This window comes from Taurulus bubalis (assembly GCF_910589615.1).
Source record: "Taurulus bubalis genome assembly, chromosome: 1".
Lineage (NCBI taxonomy): Eukaryota > Metazoa > Chordata > Actinopteri > Perciformes > Cottidae > Taurulus > Taurulus bubalis.
This window is the reverse complement of record NC_136589.1, coordinates 43,902,095-43,927,964: the sequence shown is the minus strand read 5'-3', so window position 1 is coordinate 43,927,964 and position 25,870 is coordinate 43,902,095. Positions and strand designations below refer to the sequence as shown.

At 39.7% G+C, this 25,870-nt stretch overlaps 2 protein-coding genes across 2 annotated transcripts; one reads left to right on the top strand and one right to left on the bottom strand.

Annotated features, from left to right (window-relative positions):
- Positions 1 to 1,308: 1,308 nt before the first annotated feature.
- cldn15la (claudin 15-like a) lies at positions 1,309 to 5,952 on the bottom strand (the record flags this gene model as incomplete). The annotated part of the gene is made up of 5 exons (XM_079220938.1): positions 1,309 to 1,390; positions 1,879 to 1,992; positions 2,809 to 2,890; positions 3,630 to 3,794; positions 5,736 to 5,952. The coding sequence occupies 5 exons, from the start codon at positions 5,950 to 5,952 to the stop codon at positions 1,309 to 1,311; spliced, it is 660 nt and encodes a 219-aa protein (XP_079077064.1).
- A 5,825-nt stretch (positions 5,953 to 11,777) lies between these two features.
- crfb16 (cytokine receptor family member B16) lies at positions 11,778 to 19,582 on the top strand. Its single transcript, XM_079220927.1, has 6 exons — positions 11,778 to 11,868; positions 13,796 to 13,980; positions 14,289 to 14,413; positions 15,439 to 15,586; positions 16,715 to 16,866; positions 17,626 to 19,582. The coding sequence occupies exons 1-6, from the start codon at positions 11,792 to 11,794 to the stop codon at positions 17,734 to 17,736; spliced, it is 798 nt and encodes a 265-aa protein (XP_079077053.1). The 5' UTR covers positions 11,778 to 11,791; the 3' UTR covers positions 17,737 to 19,582.
- The last annotated feature ends 6,288 nt before the right edge of the window (positions 19,583 to 25,870 follow it).

Genomic DNA, 25,870 nt, shown 5'->3' with positions numbered 1-25,870 from the left:
TTTAAAAGTAATTTTTTGCAGATATACATTTTTTCCCCAAGACTTTGCTGAACAAATACATACGAAAAACACAAGTATTGGAATTAATCTGGGGTTCCTACAACGACTCAAACAGGGAAAAGATGTCTAGACCCCCTAGAGGGTCTACAGTTTTCAACGCGTTGATTAATTGTTCGTCTGGTCTGGATTTGATCTCAAACCATAAAATATGATTTTACGTTTGTGTCAATGGTGTTTTCTCATCGAGATGTAAGCAGGAAGGAAAACCAACACATGTTCAGACTTCTGACATCCAGAGGCGGCTGAAGGTTGAGCAGCAGGTTGGATCCGGCCTCCAGCGAGTGTGAGGAGGTCTAAAGATAGACGGAGATGGACTCTAATCCACGGTTTGCTGCCCGTCAGCAGGTAAACAGACAGCGGTGGATTATCGGCCTGCAGCGCATTAATCATCATTATTACACAGGAGATTACAGCACACACACACACACACACACACACACACACACACACACACACACACACACACACACACACACACACACACACACGTTTGGGATGAACTTTACTTTAAACCCTTATATTCAGCAGTCATGGTCATTTATTGAAAACTTACGAATTTGTAGTTGTAACCAGATTTCAAAGTGTTTATTAATGAAGACTTGTATTGTGCCTTCGTGTTAGAGGCTCGAAATTACCACAATAGTATTTGTTAAACATTAATAAAGTATTATTTACAAAACAAATTGTGAATTTAATATGAGTTGCATCATCAGGCACTGATGCCTTTGAAAAACAACAAACAAAAAACAAACAAACAAATGTATTATGTATAATAAAACCTTTATTCCGATAATAATTAATCCACACAGAATTACAGAATTATTAACAATCATCCACTAATCTTTCAGTATTTTCGAGATTATGATTTTAGATTTCACGTCAAACACTCTTAAAAAAAATAAGCAAATATTTCAAAAGGACAGAAAAAGAACTGCAACTCCATATTCTATCAGACATTATACTAAAAGTCCATATTTTATGAGATATATTGTCCATATCTTTTGAGACATCGTATTAAATGTCAAAAAAAAAGACAGTGTACTGCAAGTCCACATTTAAAGAGACAGTGTACTACACGTCCATATTCTATGTGACATGTAGCCATTTTACAGTAATCATCACATTGGGGGACAAACAGCTGGTCTCCTTATTTTGAGGCTTACAACTTTGTTATTTTTAGTTTACATGAATCAGGACGACGTCAGGAAATGAATGTGAGACAGTACGACGTCCACCAAAAGTGTGCGCTCAGACGTAGGCTCTGGCTGAGTCTGGATCGGACTTGGCTGTCGCCGTGTAGACCCTCGGGGCCTTGTTTCCATAGAAGCCACTGCAAGACAAGAGGGACAAAGTCAGAGTCACAGAAATTACATTTTTATAGCAGAACATCCCAGAAACTCATTCATTTTCTTCATTTATTCAAAAGGTAAAGCAGTAGAGAGGATATTTTGTCACCCCCCCTCTGACAAAAAATATAAAATGTTATACTATATCATGATTTAACTCAAATAAATAAGCATCCTGCTCATTGTTCGGTTATGAAATCGTCTCCCCTGATTGGCTGCTGACGGCTCTCAAATAACCAGAAGTTGCTGTTTCCATTCAAATCATTCGGAGAAAGTAGTTGTCGAGAATCAAGTTGTTTCCACTGAAAACATTTGAGTCGCTTCCTTAAAATCTCTTTTCACCTGGAGGCAGTGATGCACAGGTGTACTGCAGGACGCCATGACATCACTGTGGGGTGTGGTTACAGGTGTACTGCTTCTGACCACACCCATCAGCGATGTGACAAGAGACTTCACTCAGATGTGTTCGTACCTTTTCTTTCCTTCAGGTTGCGCTCTCTTACAGGCGGAGCAGAGGAAACCTCCTCCCAGTATGGCCAGACAGGATCCGCCCCATCCCATGTAGAGACCAGTGCTCAGCTCGAACCTGAAGACACACGGCAAACAGACACACTGTTAACACGCAACACAGACACACTATTAACACGCAATCGATGTTGAGATTGTTCTGCAATTGTACATGTAAAACACATGGGTATCTATCATATGCAAGTGACTTTAAAAAGGTGAATTGAAGAAATTATGTAAAATCGAGAAAATGACCCCCGACTCCAGAGACACAACACACAGACACACTGTTAACACGCAACACAGACACACTGTTAACACGCAATCTGGAAAAACGCAACCTACAACCACGTAACCTGCAAACATGCAACCTAAAAACACACAACATGAAAACACAAAACCTGCAAACACGCAACATCCAACCACGCAACCTGAAAACAAACAACATACAATCATACAACCTACAAACATGCAACCTGCAAACATGCAACCTGCAAACATATAACCTACAGCCACGCAACATGAAAACACCAACCTACAAACATGCAACCTAAACACACGCAACCTAAAAACACGCAACCTGCAAACATGCAACCCACAAACAGGAATTCTCAGAATATTCAAGTTTCTTTCTCGTAAATTCCGATTTTAATCTCGTGAGTAGTTTTCTTCTGAATATTGCTTCCTCCCGCGGCTCTGTATACATTTTTTATTTTGTACCGACAATGTCACTGATACGCCGTTGTATCAAAACAAAACAATTCTCCCCATGAAGGCCAATGATTTAAAATGCCTCTTGTGACTTGTAAAATGTCCATGGTGTTTATTATGCGAGCGTTATGTGTGTTTCATTGTTCAAAATGTAACGGTCTGGGCGATGTTTGGGTCGACTCACTTCACGCCACCGAAGAACGGGTTGTGGAAGTCCTGCACGACGCGGTAGGCGTACCAGGAGACGGATATCATGCAGCACAGCCCTGCAACACACGGCACACAGAACATTAACCAGACCGGCACCTGATTGGCTGATGGGAGGTGACGATGTTTTCATTTCAGTTTGCTGTTAAATGTCTTTTATCAACATGCTTTTATTTTCTGTATTTGTTGTATTTATCTTCTGTTTTTTATGTTTCTTAGTTGGACCGTGTTACTTTCTGTACCTGCATACACATTATTATGATAAATAAAGTTAAAAACCTGTTGAGCCAGGGGACCCTTTTATATCAGGTCACAAGGTACAAATCAAGAAAAAAAACATGGTATATATGTATAACCCCCCCCCCCGCCTAAAAAAAAAACATGTTAGGTATCAACTTAAACATAAAAATCTGGTCTACAATAATATACAATCCCCATGTACAACCTCTAAACACAACTCAACCAATACATAGGGTTAGGGTCAGGGTTTAAAGGGCTACAACGCGCCACGTCCCTCTTGTTTCAAATTAAAAGCCTTTTGTCTAAAACAAAAATGGTAGGGAATGGTAGTTGAAATAAGGGGAAATTTAAGGGGAAAATCTGTGTTCAATTATTATGACTTAACGCATTGATTTATATTATTTATTTGTCTTCCAGCGTCTTATCATCTCATTTTCTAAGCAGACTTTTAATGTGAAACATCTGCAAGAAGGTTTAAGCTTCATTGACGGTAACTAATATTTCATGTTTAGCTTCCGGGTGATTTGTAAAGCTCAGTCTCGGCGCTGGCTGACTCACCGGCCAGCATGCTCAGGCAGCCTCCGCTGACGGCGATCTTGGCTTTTGATTGGTCAGTGGCCGAGCCGATCTTGATGCACTTCAGGCCGAGCAGAGACACGATCATGGAGGCGAGGCCGAGCAGCAGAGAGATGATCATCAGGGCGCGACTCGCCTGGACGTGAGCTGCAGAGACGGAGCGAGACCAGAAGAGTTCATGAGCGGCAGCTCGGACTGTAAACACCTGAACCTGCACCTTTAAATACCAGCTACGGGCTTAGAACCTCAACAACAACAATGTGTTCAAGAATGTTGAAGGAAGGGGACGTTTAACCAATAGAAAACCAACCTATTTTTAGGCCCTTTCCTCAAAAATGTCATCCCCGAACTAAAAAGGGTGTATCTCTGCAACCAGGGGGCTAAATGAATAATGTTGGTGTTATAATAAAAGGTACACATGTGAGATTATGTTCAGATGTGTAAATATCAGTCTATATGTTACTGGTTAAGAGTAAATGAAGATGACACAAAGAAAAAAAGGAAAAGGTTGCAGGTCCGCCTATAAAAAAATCCCTTTCAGGATGATTATTTCTTTGAAATGATGCAGCTGTAATGTCCAACTCTAACCCAAATCATAGCACAACATGTGAACATTCTCTCTGCAAAGATTTACTTTGATAAAGGGAACAAAGTTAGAGAGGGTTTAGTACAGAGAACATTTAGGCGAGGTCTCCAAAATTTGCATTTGCGCACATTTACATATGTGACATTTGCATTTCCTCATGTACCAAACCATATATTTACTTGTATATTACTTATGGTGTTCAATACATCAAAATAAAGCAGTTTTGGGCTATTTTTTTCTTCATAAAACAAGCTATGATTTACAGTTTTATATAACAATCGCTCAGTCCGCCCCCCTTAGAGTGGGATTGGTATTTAAAAGGTGCCAGTTTTAACTTTTTTGTGACTATTTCTTAATCATTTAAATTCGTACCATTTTAATTCTGACGTAAGGAAACACTCAGTAATGATAAGGTCTTTAAGACGGTCAGGACATGCAGAGCTCTTTCCAGACATAAAGAGTGGAACAGAAATAATAATACTAATAATAATAATATTTGTGTGTCTCTCCTTTCTCCTGAGAGGAAAACAGAAGTAAGAAGTTATCAGTTGGAGAGAAAAGGAGGAACCTGGTTTTACGAGCGTTTTACAACCTGAGTCACTGATTGACCAGATGACTCTCAACCGCCATCGAAACCACTATAAACTCGTTATGAGTTTCAAAGAAATCAATAATAATCAATCAGTAATAAGTTCTTATGTCTTCTCTTGTGAATTATGTCTTTAGTTAAACTGTCTGACAATCATGATCTCTTTTCAGCCAATACAAGCCTCTCACTCTTCTGTTGCTTCATTTCTTTTTTAACTTCTTTATTCAAACTCACAGAACTTTATTGGAAATATTATTATTCCAAAAATGCACACAAAAAAAGGAGAAAATGTGTCAGGACATCTATGATATTTTAATTTGTTGATTAAAAAATAACATCTTGTGTTTAATTATTAAATAATATATCATACAACAAAGTGGGAAAATCTTTGAAATTAGGAATCAATAAGAACAAATAAAGCGATAAATAAATAAATGACATTAGGAAAATGCATTTTAAATCATTTTAAATATTGTGCGAAAGTATTATTGAATATATATTTTTGGACATGAAATAAATCCAAATTGTGACACGATGATTTCATACAATATAACAATAATAATAATAATAATAATAATAATAATAATAATAACAATATAACATAAAGCAGGAGTTCTGCTTCCCTCCATGTTGCGGTGACTCGGTGCCCAAGATGGCGTCCAACAGAAGATCTCACACGACGCGCCATGGAAAACAATGCAGAGATAAAATAGCTTCCCTCCTATTTACTTTCTTAATTCTATATTTATAGGAACAAATAATCTAGTTTTCTATGAAGTTGTGTTTTCTTTTTGAACTGATCTTCGTTCTGTTTCAGGCGGGGAACGTTTTGGCGGTAAATAAAAATGCAGCGACCTTCGGACGAGTTTATGAAGCGGCGTTGGAAGTTGTTCTGTCTTAACTTCCTTCTTACCGGGCAGGGCGAGCATCGACTCGAAGTCCCGGCACTCAGCGATGCCGGCGCTGTTCTCGGCGCAGGAGTGCCACAGGTTCTCGAACTGCCGCTGCGAGATGATGACGCTGCCGGACACGGATGAGATCTTCCAGTAGTCGTTGACCAGCGCCCCGCCGGTGATCAGCCAGCTGACGAGCACCATGACAAAGCCCGTCGCCTCCACGGCCGTCGACATGCTGTCTGCAGGGAAGAAGCTGGAGAAGGTGCCAAGAAATAGTCTCGCTGGTGGTGCTGGTGGTACCGGTGGTGCTGGTTGTGAGGGGTTGAGGGGGGTCACAAGAGAAGAGGCCCGGTGAAGGCCTCGTGGAGCCGGAGAGGGTTGAAGTCAGACTCGGTCGGGCGTCGATCTGATGACTGAAGCTCGGACCAGAGAACTTTACCCTCAGCCGGGGGCCATAAACTGGGAAGTGGCCGCTCCCTGTAGCCTCCCCCCACCCTGTGTTGATCATGATGAAGATGATGGCAGTTGAATATTTGCAAACCAACAGGCCAAATTAACCCCCGCCCAGATTAAACCTGGGTATACTTTTGTAGCAAGGACTTGCTAGTCTTAGAAGTTGAAGTTTAACTTTTACAACCTTGTAAGACTCAGGCCTTTTTTCCCGAAAATGAAAAAGTGGTCATAGCCATACTAAAACAGGTGTAGCTCATCAACCACAAGGACTATTTGAATAATGTGAACTGCTATAGTGCAGTGACGCATCTGAGGGTATGAGGTTTACATATTTTCTTTAATTTAAAATAATTTGTTTGTTTTGAATCATAACCATATCTCCCCCGTAAAAGGTAATTGTTGAGTCAAAAACAGCTCATTTTAATCGTACGAGCCTGTGGTAGCCGTATAAAGCAAATGATAGCTGACGACCTTTTAGCCACTCAAAATGAGTAAAGCATCACATTTTTGGAAAAGCGGTGAAGCCCTGCTCCCACAAGATGTGCCCTAACTTTTTCCCTGGACCGTGAACACGCCTCAAACCACAACATCCGGTTGCAGCAAGCTCAGGTGGGACATCGTCTTCGACAAAAGTATGTACTAATTTCAGATTTGTTTCACATGAACATGTCTGGGAATCGGAGGGTGTTTTCCCCACAGCTTAGTTGAAAGTACTGCTGCACTCAGTAGGTCATAATCTATCTAGAAAGGTGCTCTAGCATGTTGCTAACGTTCTGAAAAATTACCTTTCCCAAAACTTGGGGAGTTCTCACGGGGTCATTTTCAACACATCTTCCTCATACTTGTGGATTATGTTCATGTTTATTTATGTATAACACCCCAACAGACACACAAATATACACAAACACACAACTTAAGGTATTTATTTTGAAATTAGATGTAAAATATGTAATATATGTAATAAATGTAAAAGATGTAAAACATTTAACCATTTTCTTATGTCACAATATGTTTTTATTCAACAATTGCAATCCATATTTGTTGACGTTTAGCCTTAAACAAACTGCATTTTCTCCCGTTTGCTGGGCAAAGAAAGTACATGACCTTTCAGTCTTTACAAACATAATGACGTGAATAACTTATAACCTTACTGAATAATATATAGAGTAAACAACTAACTTGTTTACTCTGTTGAACCAGAGAAGATTTTGTTTTTGTTATATTGGGCTTTACAAGTGAAAGTCAACAGAATTAAAATGTAATTGAATAGAAACATGGTGACACATTATGTTTCACTTAAAGGCTTCATTCATCATGGAGGAGAAACAGGATAACACAGCAAAACATTTACAATTTAAACAGATATGTAAATAATAATGTTTCAATGAGAAGAAATGGAAAGTGAAATAACCAGCACTAGTTATGCTCTGAAACCGAGATTAACTTTTTTTTGCAGCTGCTCAACATCAGTTTCTGCATTTTATTTTGTATTCAGTTTTTATGGAAAGGGAACTGAACCCCCAACGTTATGCCAAACACACAATTCATTCCTCAAGTATTCATAAAAAAATTGCATGAATAATATTGTATAATCATGAATTTGTACACCAGCATTCATCGTTTGCACACAATTTATGTTTCCTGCCAAGTTTCAGAGATTTTGTTAAAATGCTAAATCTTTAATGTTCTCTCCAGCTGCTTCTGTTGCTCATTGTGTTGTTAAATGTGAGATAGAATAACCTTCAATAACCTTCAATAACCATCAATAACCTTCAATAACCTTCAATAACCTTTATAAACCTTCAATAACCGTCAAAAACCTTCATTAACCTTCAATAACCTTCAATAACCTTCCACGTCTTCCCTCCACTGGGCTGGTTCCTGAACACGGAGGAAAGCAGAAGTCTCCACGGCAGGAAGTAGAAGGAAGTGAGCGTGTTTTTGCCCAAATAAGGAGCTCCAATGACATCACTTCTTCATCGGTTTATTAATGTGGAAGACACAGTGTGATGAAGTTATTTCCTCCATAACTTTGGTGTAAAATGGATTTTACGTGAGTGAACATATTTAAAAATGTTTTGAATGAGGTGAAGGGATGATGTCGTGTCTGATGGTTCCTGGGTCAATCAAAGGGAGACAGGTGCAGTCGCTCCGTGGTTTATAGCTTTATGGCTGCATGTTAATGTTTGATCACAACGAGAGTCCAAAGTCATCTCTACAGCAAAGCAGTGAACATTAATATCAGCCGGCTGAACCGAGGGAACACTGAGGAGTGTTGTTCAATTAAACAACTTAAATATAACACCTCGACAGACACACACATAAAGTATTTATTGTGATATTTGTACAGACTGCAGAGAAGAAGTGGACGTAGTTATGGAGACGTCGTTAGTTTGTGGACCGAAGTTATGAAGCCTTGAGTTTGTCATTTTTGTCCGTAGCCATCTTGGTTTCCTGCAACCAGTGAACTGGAAGTGACCGTATAAGGACTGAGGAGGAGTGACGTAGAGACGCCGTATACGTCTCTGGTGTCGACCTGTCAATCACCTTGTAGCCCCGCCCTAAAGCATCCCCTGCTTTATGGTCTGTTTGACTCTAATAGAGCGTAATTTACTAAATGAACATCATGCTGTATTGAAGAAGACTTGAAACTAGAGATTGAGACATAAACTCATGTTTACAATGTTTACTGAGGGAATAAATCAACAGAGAAGTAGAGTAATTCATATAGACTTCTATACAACCAGAGGAGTCACCCCCTGGTGGTCAGGAGAGAGAATGCAGCTTTAACACACGAGGAATAGACTTCTATACAACCAGAGGAGAGAATCCAGATGAAAGTATTTTCTGTTTGACTTTAATTGAACCAGATTCAGATGTTTTACTGACTGTTTTAAGGCATAAATAAATGTTCTTAATTGTTTTTAAATCTTCTGTTGCTTTAAGTTTTGATGCTTTTATTGGTTATATGTGAAGCACTATGAATTTCCTTGTTGTTGAAATGTGTGTACAAATAAACAAAGACCTCTCTATGACCAAGGAGACTTGTTTTCTTCTTCTTCTTCTTCTTCTTCTTCTTCTTCTTCTTCTTCTTCTTCTTCTTCTTCTTCTTCTTCTTCTTCTTCTTCTTCTTCTTCTTCTTCTTCTTCTTCTTCTTTGGCTCATTGAATCAGCTCCACATACCAACAGCTCCCGAGGCCCCGAGGAGCTCTGCAGGTGCTTCACCTGTAAATCAACTGACAGGTGACAGCTGACGCCCTGAGGCGGCTGATTTACAGGTCGAACCGGCCGGGCGGGCCCAGAACCCGGCCCCTAGAATCCAGCCCCAGCATCCAGACACGCCTGCTTTCTCCACAGAGCCGGTCGGATCGCAGCTTCTGCTTCTTCAGACGTTGAAACTGCTTTTTGTGGATTTAACTCACGACAGAAACCTCAGACTCCGGATCTCGTGGATCTTGAACTGAAAGGTGAACTGGGATCTTATCGTCCTCTTCACAGCGGATCATTTTGTTTTCTTTCTTTCCACCTCGTGGATGAGCTGAAGGATCCAGAAAGTGGCACAAAAGCAGGTCTTCCTTGGCGAGAGATTTCTGGGCCGTAATGTGGATCACACGTTGTTTTCTGGATCAGGTTCACATGCGGGTCCCTGGATGGGTTTGAACATGGTGGACTTGACGTGACCGGGTCTCTTTACCCCCGCTGGAGACGTACCCTCCGGCCATGAGACTGAGACGCAATGGGAGTCTGCTGGTGGTGATGATGATGATGATGATGATGATGATGATGATGATGATGATGAGGATGATGATGAGGATGATGATGAGGATGATGATCCTGCTGGACTTTGCAAACCGTGAGTTCACTTGATGAGAGAAAAATATCAAATAACATAAAATGTATTCTTTAATTGTCGGTGACATTGAACGCACCACCGAGAAGAAATGTTACATCTTTAACTTTTATCTTAAAAATAATAATTTATGTTAAAGAAAATAACATTTTTTATTCATTTTTGTATTAATTACTATTTGTAAGACTAGTGAAGTAAAGAATGAAATAATAACAATAATAATAAAATAAAACGAAATTCAATTCAATTCAATTCAGTTTATTTTATATAGCCCATCACAAATACAAGTTTGAATCGGAGGGCTTTACAATCTGTACACATGACATCACTGTCCCGGGACCTCACATCGGATCAGGAAAAACTCCCCCAATAGAGATAGTAAAAACCCTTTCACAGGGAAAAAAAGGGGGAAGAAACCTGAGGGAGAGCAACAGAGGAGGATCCCTCTCCCCGGATGGACAGAAGCAATAGATGTCATGTGGCCAGAATGAATAACGTAACGAAGTTACAGCACATTCAATGAATATGACAGAAATGATTCATATAATGAGTAGTAGGCATGGACCACGATCCAGATAGCCACGATCCATTAAGCAGAAGGAGGTAGAGAGGAGGGGCATCCCAGGGGCAGTGGGAGGAGAAAGCAGGGCCATGGCAGCTGGCAGGACCGGCTCCAGGCCAGTTGCAGCAGCAGGGCCATGGTTGCATCAGCAACCATGGCCCTGCTGCTCAGGTTAGAAATCAGACATTATAAAATGAGCTGGGCACTCTGTGATAAATAAATACATAAATAAATATCCTTCCTCTTGTGTCGGGTCGGCACCGACCCGTTTTAGGTTTTACATGCATAAAATAACCACATAAATGTGTTTATTGCATCAAGGCTTTTTGACTTTGTCAGGAACCTCTATTTCAACAAAATAAAACCCCCCAAAAAAAGTTCACTAAATTATAAAATGCTCTGGTTAAAATGATGACCTTTGTGTTAGGGTCGGTTTAGACCCAGTTATAAAAATAAGATTTGCTTGATTGGTTGTTGTTTGTTTGACCTTGCAAATCTATATTTTGTGTTATGACTTGTTCTGCTTTTCGTTTTGTGTTTGTATTAAAGTTCTATTGCTGAAAAAAATACTTTTTAGCCTTTTTCGTGAAGTAAATATACATGGGTCAAAATTGACCCGTAATACCATAGACGTTACTATAGTTAATCAAATTAAAATGAATAAATAAATAAACAAATGTATTTAAGAGATGTGTTATAATACCCCTCAGTAATAGTCAGGTAACACAACAACCTTTTATTTATTTATATGATTCTCTTGAGGTTCATTTTACAATTTTTTTAAGAAAAGGCCCAGAGGCCCACACCAAAAATATTAAAACATACAACAATATGTTCATGGATAAGGAAGCCTAACAATGCAACCAAGAGATGAGAAACACATGGGATGATAGATAATTGTTTTTAGTGTATTTTACAGCTGATTTAAGACATGGGTCAAAACTGACCCGTTAACATAAGAGATGCTAACATAAAGCTAACACAAGAGATGCTATCAGGAAGCTAACACAAAAGATGCTAACAGAAAGCTAACAGAAAGCTAAAACAAGAGGAAGGAAAGGTTTGAAGCGTTTCCTCTGGAGTTAGATCTGGATCTCTCGTTGTATTCTGTATCAGTTTTACCGTCTGAGACTTTGACGTGAACTCCTCGTCCCGCAGGTGTGTGCACGCTGCCGGCTCCCAGCGGCGCCTCCATGTGGTCGGTGGACATGAGGCACTTCCTGAGGTGGCACCCCCCGCAGGCTCACTGCGACACTGCGCTCCTTTACTCCGCTCAGTTCCAGGGGTGAGCCATTCACGAAAACACTCTAAACCCTTATATTTATTATTACTACTGATGAAACTGTAAAGTTTTTGAAGATTCAAGTCTTCAGGATGAACCAATGGAAGCTGAGGGACAGACAGGAAGTCAGACCGTGTTGAGGGACGGACCAACATCAACATTGAATGCACCACTGAGAAGAAATCTCACCTGATAAAAAATCAAATAAAAAAAATAATATTGAAAATATTATGTACCAAATATAATAAACATAAAAATATTTTCTAAAATATTATAATCGATATAATATTTCTGGATTCCATTTTGTATTAAATAGTAACTATTTGTAAGACTTTGAACTTCATGAAAATAGAGTTGAGTTGATTAATTAAAATGTCTAGTTTTATTTGATTTGATATTCAGTTCAACATGAGAATGCAACTATTTAGTTTCCGGTCCCCTAATTGTGTTCAAACAGTTGTAATACATTAGTAATAATCTCTGCACTGCGGTAAACTCAAACAATACAGCACACACAGATTCATGAGCTCAGGACTGAGCTATGTGAACTATGCATGATACCTGCACGTCAGTGTTTCTACCCAACTTCTGCTAGGTGCTTTAATTATCCGCTTTAATTAATCTAATGACACAGTAATCAAGGACACACCTGTCCTAACGACTATAATCAGCAGGTGTGTCTGCGCTGTGATGCGTCACTGCTTCAGTTTTCACACACCAGGAAGTTCCTGCCCGACGGTTTAAGTAACTCTCTGGAACATTCCTGCAGCCGCTTTGAAATCATCAACACACTCCTCTGTTCCCAAGGTTTGACGTGTGTGTGTGTGTGTGTGTGTGTGTGTGTGTGTGTGTGTGTGTGTGTGTGTGTGTGCTATACGTCAGTGAGCACCTTGAAGTGTGTGTGTGCGTGTGTGTGTGTGTGCGCTATACGTTGGTGAACTTTAATGCATTGTCACTCGGAAATTAGCATGAAGCTCAAAGCTGGACTAAGTCACTGTAAGTTGTATATCCTCTCGCTGTAACTCTTCGTTGAAGAAGCTCACCTGCAGTAACGGGGTGGCTCCACCTGTCCGCAGGTAAAACGCTGACTCATTCGTACGTTTGGTTTAATATTCACTGCACTGCGGTGTTCAATCAAACATGATTCAAAAACGAGAAACACAGGGAGAGAACAATGAGGAATCAGTAGAAGGCTCAGAGCTGCAGTGTGTGGAGGAATGCAGGTGAGGTTCCTCAGGCTGTAGTCATTGTGGCCGGAGGCAGAATTACAGCTCGGCTGGGTGAACGTGACAAACAGTTAGAGCTGTGGTATACCGATTCAACTGGTATACCTGTATACCGGATTCAAATGTCCATACAGTATGAATTTTTTATATATGTCATATAGCATAGCTCTTCGACAGGCTGTAAAATGTAGTGCTCACAGCTGAGGGCGCAGCGGTTGGAGCTACTTACGTGGCACGGTTATAACTTAAGTCATGTTATAACTTTAGTCATGGTTATAACTTTAGTCATGTTTGTAACTTTAGTCATGTTGTAACTTTAGTCATATTTATAACTTTTGTCATGGTTGTAACTTTAGTTATATTTATAACTTTTGTCATGGTTGTAACTTTAGTCATGGTTATAACTTCATAAAAACAATTAATAACCCACAGCTAACGCTCTTCAACAGGTAAAACATCACGACAACAGTTTGTGACACATAAACAATTTGTAACACTAATAATTGTACATTTATAAAATTACACTGCCGAACTGCATGCTGGGTACAGCTCGCCCACTATCATGAAACAGACTCTTCCTGTCTGTCTTTTGTTTTCACTTACATTCCGCCAGAATCTTGCAAAATACCATGATGTGAATCTTTGGCCCAGGCCTACAAACAGTGACAATGGAGTTGGATTCGTGTGTCTCTTTCGTCCTTCAGAGAGTTTGAGCAGGACTCCGGCAAGTGGTTGAACGCTCCTGAGTGCCAGCTGGTTCCTCAAACTCACTGCAACGTGACCGAAGACGTAAATTCCGACTCCGACTACAACCTTCGCGTCAGAGCGCAGTGCGGCTCACAGCTGTCGTCCTGGACCGAACTCAGCCCACCGTTCAACCGCAGAGACAGTAAGGAAATAGAATGAGCAATACGTTGCTGGGTCTTAAAGCTGCATTCTCTCTACTGACCACCAGGGGCGGACTCCTCTGGTTGCATAGAAATCTATGACTCATGTGCTAACGCTGCATTCTCTCTGCTGAAGACCAGGGGGCGACTCCTCTGGGTGTTTAGAAGTCTATGCTTCATGTGTTGAAACTGCATTCTCTCTACTGACCACAAGGGGGCGACTCCTCTGGTTGTATAAAAGTCTTTGCTTCATGTCTGCATGTATATCTTTAAAAAATAAATACTTATGACTGAATGTGAATCCTGGCAGCGGTCCTGACGGTGCCGAAGATGTCGGTGACGGTGGTGGGCGATACCCTTCAGGTGACCTTCGCCGAGCTTCCTCGCACCGCCGTCATCAGCGTGACGGTGTGGAAGAGAGGCGACGAACTGCAGGTCATGAGTTTACTTCACTTTTTCCCTTCTCTGCTTTCCTTGGTTCCTTGGTTCCTTTGTTCCTGTTCATTTCCTTTCCTTTTCCCTTCCTGGATCTATTTCCCTACCCTCATCCTCGATTCCCATCTTTTCTTTAATTTTCTTCCATTTTTGTCTCATCCCTTCTTTTCTCTCCTCTTTTTTTGCATATTCATCCTTCCTCTTGTGTTAGCTTTCTGTTAGCATTTCTTGTGTTTGATTTCTGTTAGCATCTCTTGTGTTAGCTTTTTGTTACCATCTATTGTATCAGCTTTCTGTTAGCATCTATTGTGTTAGCTTTCTGTTAGCATCTCTTGTGTTAGCTTTCTGTTAGCATCCCTTGTGTTAACGGGTCGGTTTTGACCCATGTCTTAAAACCAGCTGTAAAATACACTAAACACAATTATCTATTATCCAATTTGTTTCTTGTCTCTTGGTTACCTTGTTAGGCTTCCTTATCCATGAACATATTGTTGTATGTTTTAATATTGTTGGTGTGGGCCTCTGGGCCTTTTCTTTGTCAGGATACCTCAATTTCAATTAAAACAATGGTAAAATTAACATCAAAAGAATCATATAAATAAATAAAAGGTTGTTGTGTTACCTGCCTGTTACTGAGGGGTATTATAACACATCTCTTAAATACATTTGTTTTATTTATTTTTTAATTTTAATATTATTAACTATAGTAACATCTATGGTGTTACGGATATTTTATAATTTAGTGAAAAGAAATGTTTTTGTTTAATTTTTTTTAAATAGCGGTTCCTGACAAAGTCAACACATTTTTGGGGTTCTTTTATGCATTTAAAACTTAAAACGGGTCGGTGCCGACCCGAACACAAGAGGAAGGTTGAATAAGTTTGCTTCTTGTGCTCGTGAGAGCAACGGATTCTTTTTCACGCTTTCTCCTTTTTAATTCAGTTAATTTGAAGCAGGAAAAAAAGACTTGTTGCCTCTTTCCCGTGTGTGTAATCTCAAGTGGCTGTGTCGTGTGTCTCTTTCAGCCGGTCGTGTACTCGATGCCGGCGGAGCAAGTGGTGCTGCACGTCGCCGCCCTGCAGGAGGGAGCGGAGTACTGCGTCCGAGCTCACACCGTCCTGCACGCTCGGCTCCACAGTGGCAGCACCGACGCCGAGTGCGTCTCCATCACAGGTCCTCTTCTTTACACTCTGACTCTCTACTCTCTACCGTCTTATATTTCTGTCATATCTTCCTCAAGATGTCATCTTGCTCAATATTCTTTCAAAAATATGCTCAATTTCCACAAATGTCCTCACTTTACGAAATAACCTTTCCTAAAACCTTTAGAAAACCAATCCCTAGGGGGGGACTGAGCGATTGTTATATAAAACTGTAAATTCTAGGTTGTTTTTAAAAATAAAATCCCAAAACTGCTGTATTTGGATGTATTGAACACCATAAGTAATATACAAGTGAAATATATGATTTTGGTACAAACAATTAAAATAGTATTCAAATAGCGCCAATAGCCCCATTGGGTCCATTGGCACTATTGGGCCCCAATGCGACCTCGCCTGAATGTTCTCTGTTCTAAACCCTCTCTATATGTGTTCTGCTTCACTTTATCAAAGTCAACCTTTGCAGAGAGAATGTTCACATATTGTGCTATGATTTGGTTTAGGGTTGGACCTTACAGCTGCATCATTTCAAAGAAATAATCATCCTGAAAGGGACTTTTTTATAGGCGGACCTGAAACCTTTTTATTTTTTCTGTGTGTCATCTTCATTTACTCTGAACCAGTAACATATAGACTGATATTTACACATCCGAACAAAATCTCATATGTGTACCTTTTATTATAACACCAACATTATTCAAATTTATTCAAACGTCCGCTTGCTCCATATTCTTTGTAAAATATTCCCAATATCAAGAAATGTCCTTATTTCTAAAATTGCATTACTTATTTATAATTAATGATTTAACACTTTTTAACATTTTTTTCCCTTCATAAAAATATTATGCCTTTCAAAAATATTATTATTAAAATATTATTATTTTATTCAAGTGTCCTCTTTTCTCCCAATCAATGTTTTTACTTCACTGACTGAGGATTTCCTTCAATTATAAATGTGTTTATATCACATAAATGTGATAAAGTAGTAAATCTTTTTTTTTTTCTTCATTTATTTCCAAAACATAGTCTGGTTTCCTGTCTTCTGTTCGACTATATTCAACGTGTATTTTTAAAAGTCTGTAACATCCAAACGATCAAGTTGTTTTCTGATGAGTGAAGTTTCTTCTCAACTGGCCAGCAGGTCCGGACGCTGCCTGGAAGCGGCCGACCACCGTGACCATGACCGTCATCGCCATGGCGGGCCTCCTGTTCGCCGTGTTCTGGTCCGTGGTGCACTGCCGTGCAGGCACCTGTCAGACGTTCTTCCACAAAGAGCCGTCGCCCCGCTCGCTGGTCGGTACCGCCCACGATCAATACACCGAACGATGTATATGTTATCAGAATCAAACTTGTTCACCGCCTGTTAAAATATCGGACATTAAAAGAATCATGTTGCATTTTTTTTGGGACGTAACATCTACGAAACTAAAACTACTAAGTCTTGTTTTTGAAATCATAAATATTGTGGTTTATTTTTCTCTGTAGTTTAGTTTGGGAAACATTCTAATTTCTTTCACATAAATGATGCTTCAAATTTGAAATATAATATTAAAGTAAAATATATTCCCAAAATACATTGGATAATGAAGGTTTTATGATGAGGGCATATATATATATATATATATATATATATATATATATATATATATATATATATATATATATATATATATATATATATGTATATATATATATGTATATATGTATATATATATATATATATATATATATATATATATATATATATATATATATATATATATATATATGTATATATATACATATATACATATGTATATATGTATATATATATATATACATATATATATATATATATATATATATGTATATATATGTATATACATATATACATATGTATATATGTATATACATATATATACATATATATATATATATATATATATATATATATATATATATATATGTATATACATATATATATATATATATATATATATATATATATATATATATATATATATATAATAACTTATTATATATAAATATATAAAACTCTGTTTACTGTTGCAGGATCCTGACTGGGACATTCAGGTCCAGGTGAGCCCGGAGGAGGCGGAGCTTTATGAGCCAATCCACGTGAGCTCAGCTGAGGATCCCGAACCCCGAAGAGTTGGAGCTTAAATTCAACGTGGATTTCGTGGACATGATTTCTTGAAGACTCTTTTGAGCTCAGCTCTCCTGGGAGTTCTGGGGGTTTGTGGTGCATTCATATCTTGTGGGAAAAACGAGACCAAGCTGAGGTAACACAAGTGAACAGCATCAGCTGAGCTGCTTTGTAAACCAGCACACAGGAAACGCTTCAGGAATTATGACTCTTGTCCTCCAGGAACAAAAGAAACAATCGGTCAACCTAAGTTTAAAAAACTCAACCTGGGAGATTGATGTCCTGCCTCAACCAAACTGACTGGAGTGGTTGTTTCACCTTGACTATGACCATGAAGGTCACTTAACAGAGTGCTTATTTGAACCCAAACCACAACATGTCCCCGAAACCAAGCTGAGTGGTTTGTGTGACTGTATTCACAGGGAATCCACAAACTTCCCATCAACACCAAAGACTGTCGATGAGAAGTTGACCCGGTGGTTTGTGGTCTGTGGTTTTGAAGCCGCGAGCTCAGCATTTTGGCTGTGGCCATCTTGGAATTTGGGCATCACCATCTTGGTTTCTTGCAACCAGTAAACAGGAAGTGACCATATGTGGACAAAGGAGGAGTGACATCGAAACAACGTGTACGACCTGTCAATCACCTTGTAGCCCCGCCCTAAGTATAAGTATACCCTGCTTTATGGTCTGTTTGACTCTTGATGGCACACATGAAGCATAGACTTCTATACAACCAGAGGAGTCACCTCCTGGTGGTCAGTAGAGATAATGCAGCTTTAACACATGAAGCATAGACTTCTATACAACCAGAAGAGTCACCCCGTAGTGGTCAGTAGAGATAATGCAGCTTTAACACATGAAGCATATACTTCTATACAACCAGAGGAGTCACCCCATAGTGGTCAGTAGATATAATGCAGATTTAACACATGAAGCATATACTTCTATACAACTAGAGGAGTCACTCCGTGGTGGTCAGTAGAGATAATGCAGCTTTAACACATGAAGCATATACTTCTATACAACCAGAGGAGTCGCCCCCTGGTGGTCAGGAGAGAGAATGTAGCTTCAACACATGAAGCATAGCCTTCTATACAACCAGAGGAGTCACCCCCTGATGGTCAGGAACCTTTTACAACCTTAAAGTTTAGTTTTACAACCTAAAAGTTAAAGTAACAAAATCGTACTTAAAAGACCATAAAATGTCTTATTATAATGCCTTACTCCATTTTTAAATGATCAGGATTTAGATTTTTTAAATATAATTGAAAAAAGTAATTAGAAAATTATACTTTTTGTTAATGCCTGCACTTAAATTATAAAAATGTATAGGCAGTCTGCTTATAAATTACATGAAGTTCTACCAACTGAGCACTAAGAACAAATCGTTTGATACCTTTTTGAGATAATTCATTCTATAATTTATATTTTTTAATTTATTGAATTCTGGCAGCAAATTCTGAGCTCCCTTTCTTGGAGTGCATCGGCATCTATGTAGCGTTATAATAAAATTCCTCTAATTCATTGTGAAAACTGCATTACATTGCTCCTCTGATCTTAGGTGATTTGTTAAAAACTGTGAATAATGTTAATTTTCCCACAAAATGAGTCGAAGCACAAACATGAAACATTTACAACATAATGTTACATTTGAATAAATTGTAGCATGGTTTAATGAAGGAAAATCATTATATTTAAGGTTTACAGAAAAACTATTTAATATTGTGGTGTTACATGTTTTTATTTTGTCACTAGCGTTTTGTTATCTTAATATTGTAGTATTTTTCTTTTTTTCTATGAACCTTGATGCATTGATGTTGAGTATGAATATTTAGTGTCATTAAATGCAACATGTTTAATGTCGGCCTGCTGAACCTGCTGCCACCGCGACCCGACCCCGGATAAGCAGTTGAAAATGGATGGATGTTTAAAAACAAAAGTTATGTTTAATTATATTCAATATTGTTTAATTATAAAACGCAGAATAGTAACGTCATTACATTACATTATATTTCATTTAGCTGACGCTTTTATCCAAAGCGACTTACAATAAGTGCATTCAACCGTGAGTACAAACTCAGAACAACAAGAATCAAGAAAGTACAATTTCTTCAATAAAGTTAAACTACAACGTGCTATCAGTAAGAGACATTTAAGTACTACTAAAGTGCAAAGGTGCTACCTTCCTTATTCAAGGTGTAGTGGAAAAAGATGTGAGCCAGGACAGGACTTTGTTGAGTGTTTAGCTCGCAGTGACGGAGCCACAGGCCGATTGGCAGAAGCAGTGACGGAGCCACAGGCCGATTGGCAGAAGCAGTGACGGAGCCACAGGCCGATTGGCAGAAGCAGTGACGGAGCCACAGGCCGATTGGCAGAAGCAGTGACGGAGCCACAAGCCGATTGGCAGAAGCAGTGACGGAGCCTAAAGCTGATTGGCAGAAGCCGAGCGGAGCGAACGAGCTGGGGTGTACGGTTTAACCATGTCCTGGATGTAGATTGGACCCAATCTGTTAACTGTTGGTTTTGTTGTCTAAACCTAACTGTTGGTGTTCAATTCAGTGTATTTTATATAGCCCAACATCACAAATTTAAGTTTGCCTCGGAGGGCTTTACAATCTGTGTTGTTGTCTAAACCTAACTGTTGGTTTTGTTGCCTAAACTTAACCTTATGAGTTTACATTGCATTTTGATTCAACAAAAGGTCTGCACTTCAAATGTTTGTGTTTTTGAGGGAGAACTTATTATTATTATTATGAGATATTTGTTTCCCAGCAGATTTCTCTGTTCATTGTCTGGCTGCCCGCCTCATTCTTGATGGAAGCTGATTTTATTAATATTGTCAATATTGTGCCTCCACCTAGTGGACAGTGTTTGAACTGTGAGGAGTCTTCTAGTATATTATATCAGTGCACAGTGATTACTGCCTTCACAACCAGTGATATTCATTAAGAGAACACATCAACGGAATGTTGTCTTCTGACACCGTGGTTCCGAAACGAAAACAAATACAGATAATTTATGGCCACTGCGGCTTACACAGTCTCCAAAATACAGTTACTATGGCATACTAAATACTATATAACTCATTCACTGTGATTTCATCACAAGTGTCACTTTCACATTAATCATCTGATTCTATCTCTAGCTCGCAGCTACACCAGCTGTGCTGTCTCTACAAAAGACAGTGGACAGCTAGTTTAATCCTCTTAAAATGCTCCCTGGATTAGCTAAACTGCATACCTAGCCTAAACAGGGAGCGCCGTGCAGACACCCCGAAAACAGCGGCACCCTACGCCAAGTCTGGTCTGGTCTGATGGCCATGCTAAGCAAAACAAGGTATTAGTTGTTTCTTTAAAAAAAATATTCCCTCTCTTGATAACATTTTGTTGTTGCTAAAAATGTCAGCATTTGGCTGAACTTAGCTCCACCCTCTCGTATTCTGGTTTCAAAATAAAAAGCAAAATGGGTCATTTTGACCCCAAGACAACGGGAGGGTTAAGAAAATAAAAATATTTCTTGATGATTTTGAAGTTGATGCTACCAGTTTAAAGGCTGACTTAAAAGTTAGCTGCACATGGTCACACAAAGTACAGAATAAAGTGTACAATGACACATCAGAAAGCACTTCAGACAGTGTTTATGATTTATTAGTAATCATTTATCCATCATTCACCTTTTTACTACAAGACAATACAATGCAATTCAGCACACAGAGCATAATTGTTGAAGTATTCATACTTTCAAGTTGAATACATTTTCTAGCACAAAGCAGATTAAGTTTAAAACCCTGTATTGAACAATGTAAACTGTGTACAATGTAGATTTATCTCAGCTTTTTTGAAGATGTATTTACATCATCATAATAGAAAATTAAAGAAAAATACTTTGACATTTCCAGTATTCAGGTTTGCTGTGTTAACACAGCTGCATAATTCAACTTTTACATTGGTGGTAATGGTGATAATGGAGGTAAATGCTTCGTGCACAAAATGATGTCACACTTAGTAGTAAATCTCTGTTTTCCATTCCACACAAATAGCAAATAAGTCCTGCAGGGATACATTTGTACAAAATATTACTGTAATAAGTTTCACTCTTTATCTGACACGTATTTATGCTCGAGCTTCTCTTCATCAAAGTAATTAAGCCTGAGTCTCTCGGTAACGAGACTCGTGCTCTGCTTTATGCTCATGGTCCTCACTGGCTGAACTCACTGATTCCAGCCTGGATTTGCTTCAGATGTCTCTCTTTCAATCAGCATGTCAGTACTCTGGAACAGAGGTATTATATGACTCAAATTCTTTAAGTCTGTACTAACACTTGGCAGTTTTATCAACTCGGCCATTTCTCACATCTGCATAGTGACTGACTCACTTTTCATTAAAAAAAGCATTTAAAAAAACAACAACAATACAGAAATACACCAAAATGATTCCATCGGTAGCTGTCGAAGCAAAAGAGCGAGTTGAAGTTGTGACTCCGCTTCCTGTCTAGCTTCTGCTCCCCTGGCCTCTGTAACTTAATATCTAATCTACAATCTGCTGTTCAGCATTTATTTCACAGGCCCCATCAGCGCTCTCTCTCGTCATAATTTGGTTGTCTTGGCTATGGCCAATATTCTTTTAATACTGATATCGGATCAGCACTCGACATCGGCCAAAATCCAAAGCCCAAGAATAAGTATTAATTAGTATAGTTTTATCCTAAAAAAGGCAGATTGGTGCATTCCTAATGTCTATATACAGAGGGGGTCTCGCCTGGCTCTTGGTGGTGTTAGTTTAGGCCTTGTCTTGGTCTCGTCTGGCTCTTGGTGGTGTTAGTTTAGGCCTTGTCTTGGTCTCGTCTGGCTCTTGGTGGTGTTAGTTTAGGCCTTGTCTTGGTCTCGTCTGGCTCTTGGTGGTGTTAGTTTAGGCCTTGTCTTGGTCTCGTCTGGCTCTTGGTGGTGTTAGTTTAGGCCTCGTCTTGGTCTCGTCTGGCTCTTGGTGGTGTTAGTTTAGGCCTCGTCTTGGTCTCGTCTGGCTCTTGGTGGTGTTAGTTTTAGCCTTGTCATGGTCTCTGGTCGAAAGATTCTTGGCGAGGGAGGATTTTATCTCCTTTGTCCACTCTAGTCATGAGCTCTGCTTTTTCTTTCATGGCTATCAGGTACTGAACTCGTTTGTTCCAGTCTAACTTGGCCTCAGATTTCTCTCCTTCAATGAGCATGTCGATGTACTCGGGGGTGGAGAGAGGATTTGGCTTCAGTGCAATCTCTTTAAGTCTGTTCAGACAGTCAGCAGAGCTCTGCATCAGTTTCACCACCTCAGCCTGCACTTGATCATATTTAGCCCTCAGTTGTCCCATCAATGACTCGAAAGGTGTTTTAGCCTTTGAGGCTTCCTGGAAATTCTTTTTCAGGTCAGCTGACGTTCGTTTTTCTTTAACTACCTTATACTCCCATCTGTACTTCTGGTTAAAATGTTGAGACCAGTAGCATTTACCTGAGCACTCAGTACAGTATCCATTTGGTCCCATTGCACAACAATCTTTTTTGTCATTATCATTTGAATAGGCACAATTATAATGGCAGGTGAAATGACACTGCTGACAATTGGTGAGGAAAATGCCAGTCCCAGAAATGTCTTCTTGAACAGGCTTTTTGATGGTGACTTCATACTCAAAGTCCTTATTCCTGTTGATATCTGCCTCATACCCTTTCAGTATTTCAGATGTATCTTTAATCTCCTCAAGTTTAGCTAACCCAAGTTTAACCTGCTTTTGCAAATTTTCAATTGAGTTCTCGAGCCGCTTTCTCTCTCTGAGGACCTCCTTCGTCATTGTCAAGCTTTTGGTTTCTATCACATTCAAAGCAACAAAGAACCTCTTCATGCTTTTTGTCCCCATGTTCCAAAACATCTGATCAAAGCCTCCATCTTCATCTTCATCTTCCTCACTCACACCTGCTGCAGGTGATTTGTTGTCTGCAAACAACGCTGAGTTGTTGAATTTGAAGTGAATCGGCAGCCCATTCTTTGTTTTGGGACACGGGACACCTGATTCATTGATTCCCTCAAGAACTGGTGGTTGCTGGCCGTCTGCGAATGTCACCAGAATTCGAAGGTTTTCTGCCACATCTTTGCCAAAGATTGAGAGCACAGAATCAAACACATATTTCTGTGATGGTGTGAGTCGTGCTAAAGCAGCTTGAGCTACGAAACACACAGCGTCGATGTCACTGACACCATGCTCAGCAGAGAAGAGGTTACGTAGCTGTTCTGTGATCTCTCTGTCTCTTTCTATGCCTCTTGTATCTCCAAAACCTGGAGTGTCAACGATAGTCAGTGAGCAATCTATTGTAGAACCTTCCCGGTGGTTGATTTTGTACACAGTGACTTCAGAGGTCTGACTGTGAGCTTGTGATTTTGTTTGATCCTCATCAACTAACTTAAACCGAAATGAATCCTCCCATTTCACACCTAGAATGTAATTGATCATCCCATTGATGAGAGTTGACTTCCCAGCACCGGTGGCTCCGAGGACCATTATGGTGCGATTAGACATACCATGTGGGGGCTCTTTCCCAAATGTGAAACGTCTGCAGCCCTCTATTTGGAGATCTTCTTCCTTCAGGGGGACTTTATAAACCTCAAGAGGCCCTGTCTTGGGGTTTAGCAGTGTGCTCTTTGCTTTCACAGCATCAGCAAGCCGTTTTGAGGGGTTGATCAAATTTTTGATAGTCTGCATTTTGATTTTTAAATCAATACATTTACAATCAGAAGATACCAGGACCAGCCCTCTGAAAGGTTAGCTCGATCTAGTCAGAAAACATTTGGGGCTTGTGGTCTGTACGGTCATCTGCTCTTGAAGTGAAAGAAGTTCTCTCGGGTCCAGATCTGCAAAAGATGACATGGACAAAAGTATAAATGCACAGAATTCAACCCTCAGTTGCAACACCATTCTGCGTTACCTAATTCTACTCGTGCAGCATTAAGACTAATACAGGCTCAGATCACTATGACTAATACTGAAACTAAGTAGGGCACATATAGAGTCTACGTCTGGAATAAATATTCATGTGAAAAACAATGGTTCATATTTTCCCTTTCAACACATTATTGGACAATGTCTCTTGGTCCAAATGACAAATATAAAACATCAGTTGACAACAGAGCTACATACACCTCACCAGTACCGTTACCATAAGGTTGGTGACCAGGTCGTGCAAAATGTTTTGCTGTCCTTCCTGAATTAACAATGGGCCTCATGCAAGAACTTCCCGTACAAACAGATTTGTTCTAAAGTGGCCTGTACGTGTACTGTATGCCAATGAAATAATACTGATGTTGCTACTTTATGCAGTTTTATTTCAGTTGGACTTTTAAGACTTTATGTTCTCACTGGTAACATGTACGAGAAGACCAGAGGGTCGCCTCCCTGCGCCTGCCGGCAACGGGGAGTAAGGCTCTGACTGTTGTTTGTGCTTATGCACCAGACAGCAGTTCAGAGTATCTGACCAGCCAAGGAGTTCAAGTATCTCGGGGTCTTGTTCACGTGCGAGTGTAAGATGGAGCGGGAGATCGACAAACTAATGGTTCCTTTTTTTACATTAATAATTAAAAATGTGGGACGACATGTAAAACACATTTTTCGTGTTTTGCTTGGTGTAGTTTTTTTTACAACTCAATGGCTGAAGGAGGAGGAGGAACGGACTTAGTGGCGGATTTACTGAGGACGCCTTTCTCACGGAGGGTTATGGGCATGTTTGGCGGTGACGATCCTAATATCGACTGTCACTGTCGAGCGGACATTTTCAGCCCTAAAACGTCCTCCCCGGCGTGCTTGGCCATTGATTAACTGTACAACCTCGTCACTGAACTGTTTAACAAAGAGAGGAGGATGGACTTTGTCTTTAACCCTTATGACTCTGCGACCGCGGATCCGCGGTATACGATGTTTCCGTTTTGAAAATATGAATTTCTTTGCGATAATTTTGCACAGACATATGGTTAAACTTCTCCAAGATTCAGTAAAACGCTGCCGTCTGTCCGAAAGATCGTACGAGATTCACAGCGATATCAGAGCATCTAAACATGGATGTGTCATATGACGAGTGCAAAGCTTTACTGTGAGACAGAGAGAAGGGGCCGGCCGAGCAGGGAGTTTAGCCTGAGCGAA

Excerpts from the sequence above, each read along its gene's own strand:
- crfb16 (XM_079220927.1), top strand. The coding sequence starts at position 11,792 with ATGAGGCACTTCCTGAGGTGGCACCCCCCGCAGGCTCACTGCGACACT. Across the intron at positions 13,981-14,288 it reads ACCGTTCAACCGCAGAGACA|CGGTCCTGACGGTGCCGAAG; the intron begins GTAAGGAAATAG and ends GAATCCTGGCAG. Across the intron at positions 14,414-15,438 it reads AGAGAGGCGACGAACTGCAG|CCGGTCGTGTACTCGATGCC; the intron begins GTCATGAGTTTA and ends TGTCTCTTTCAG.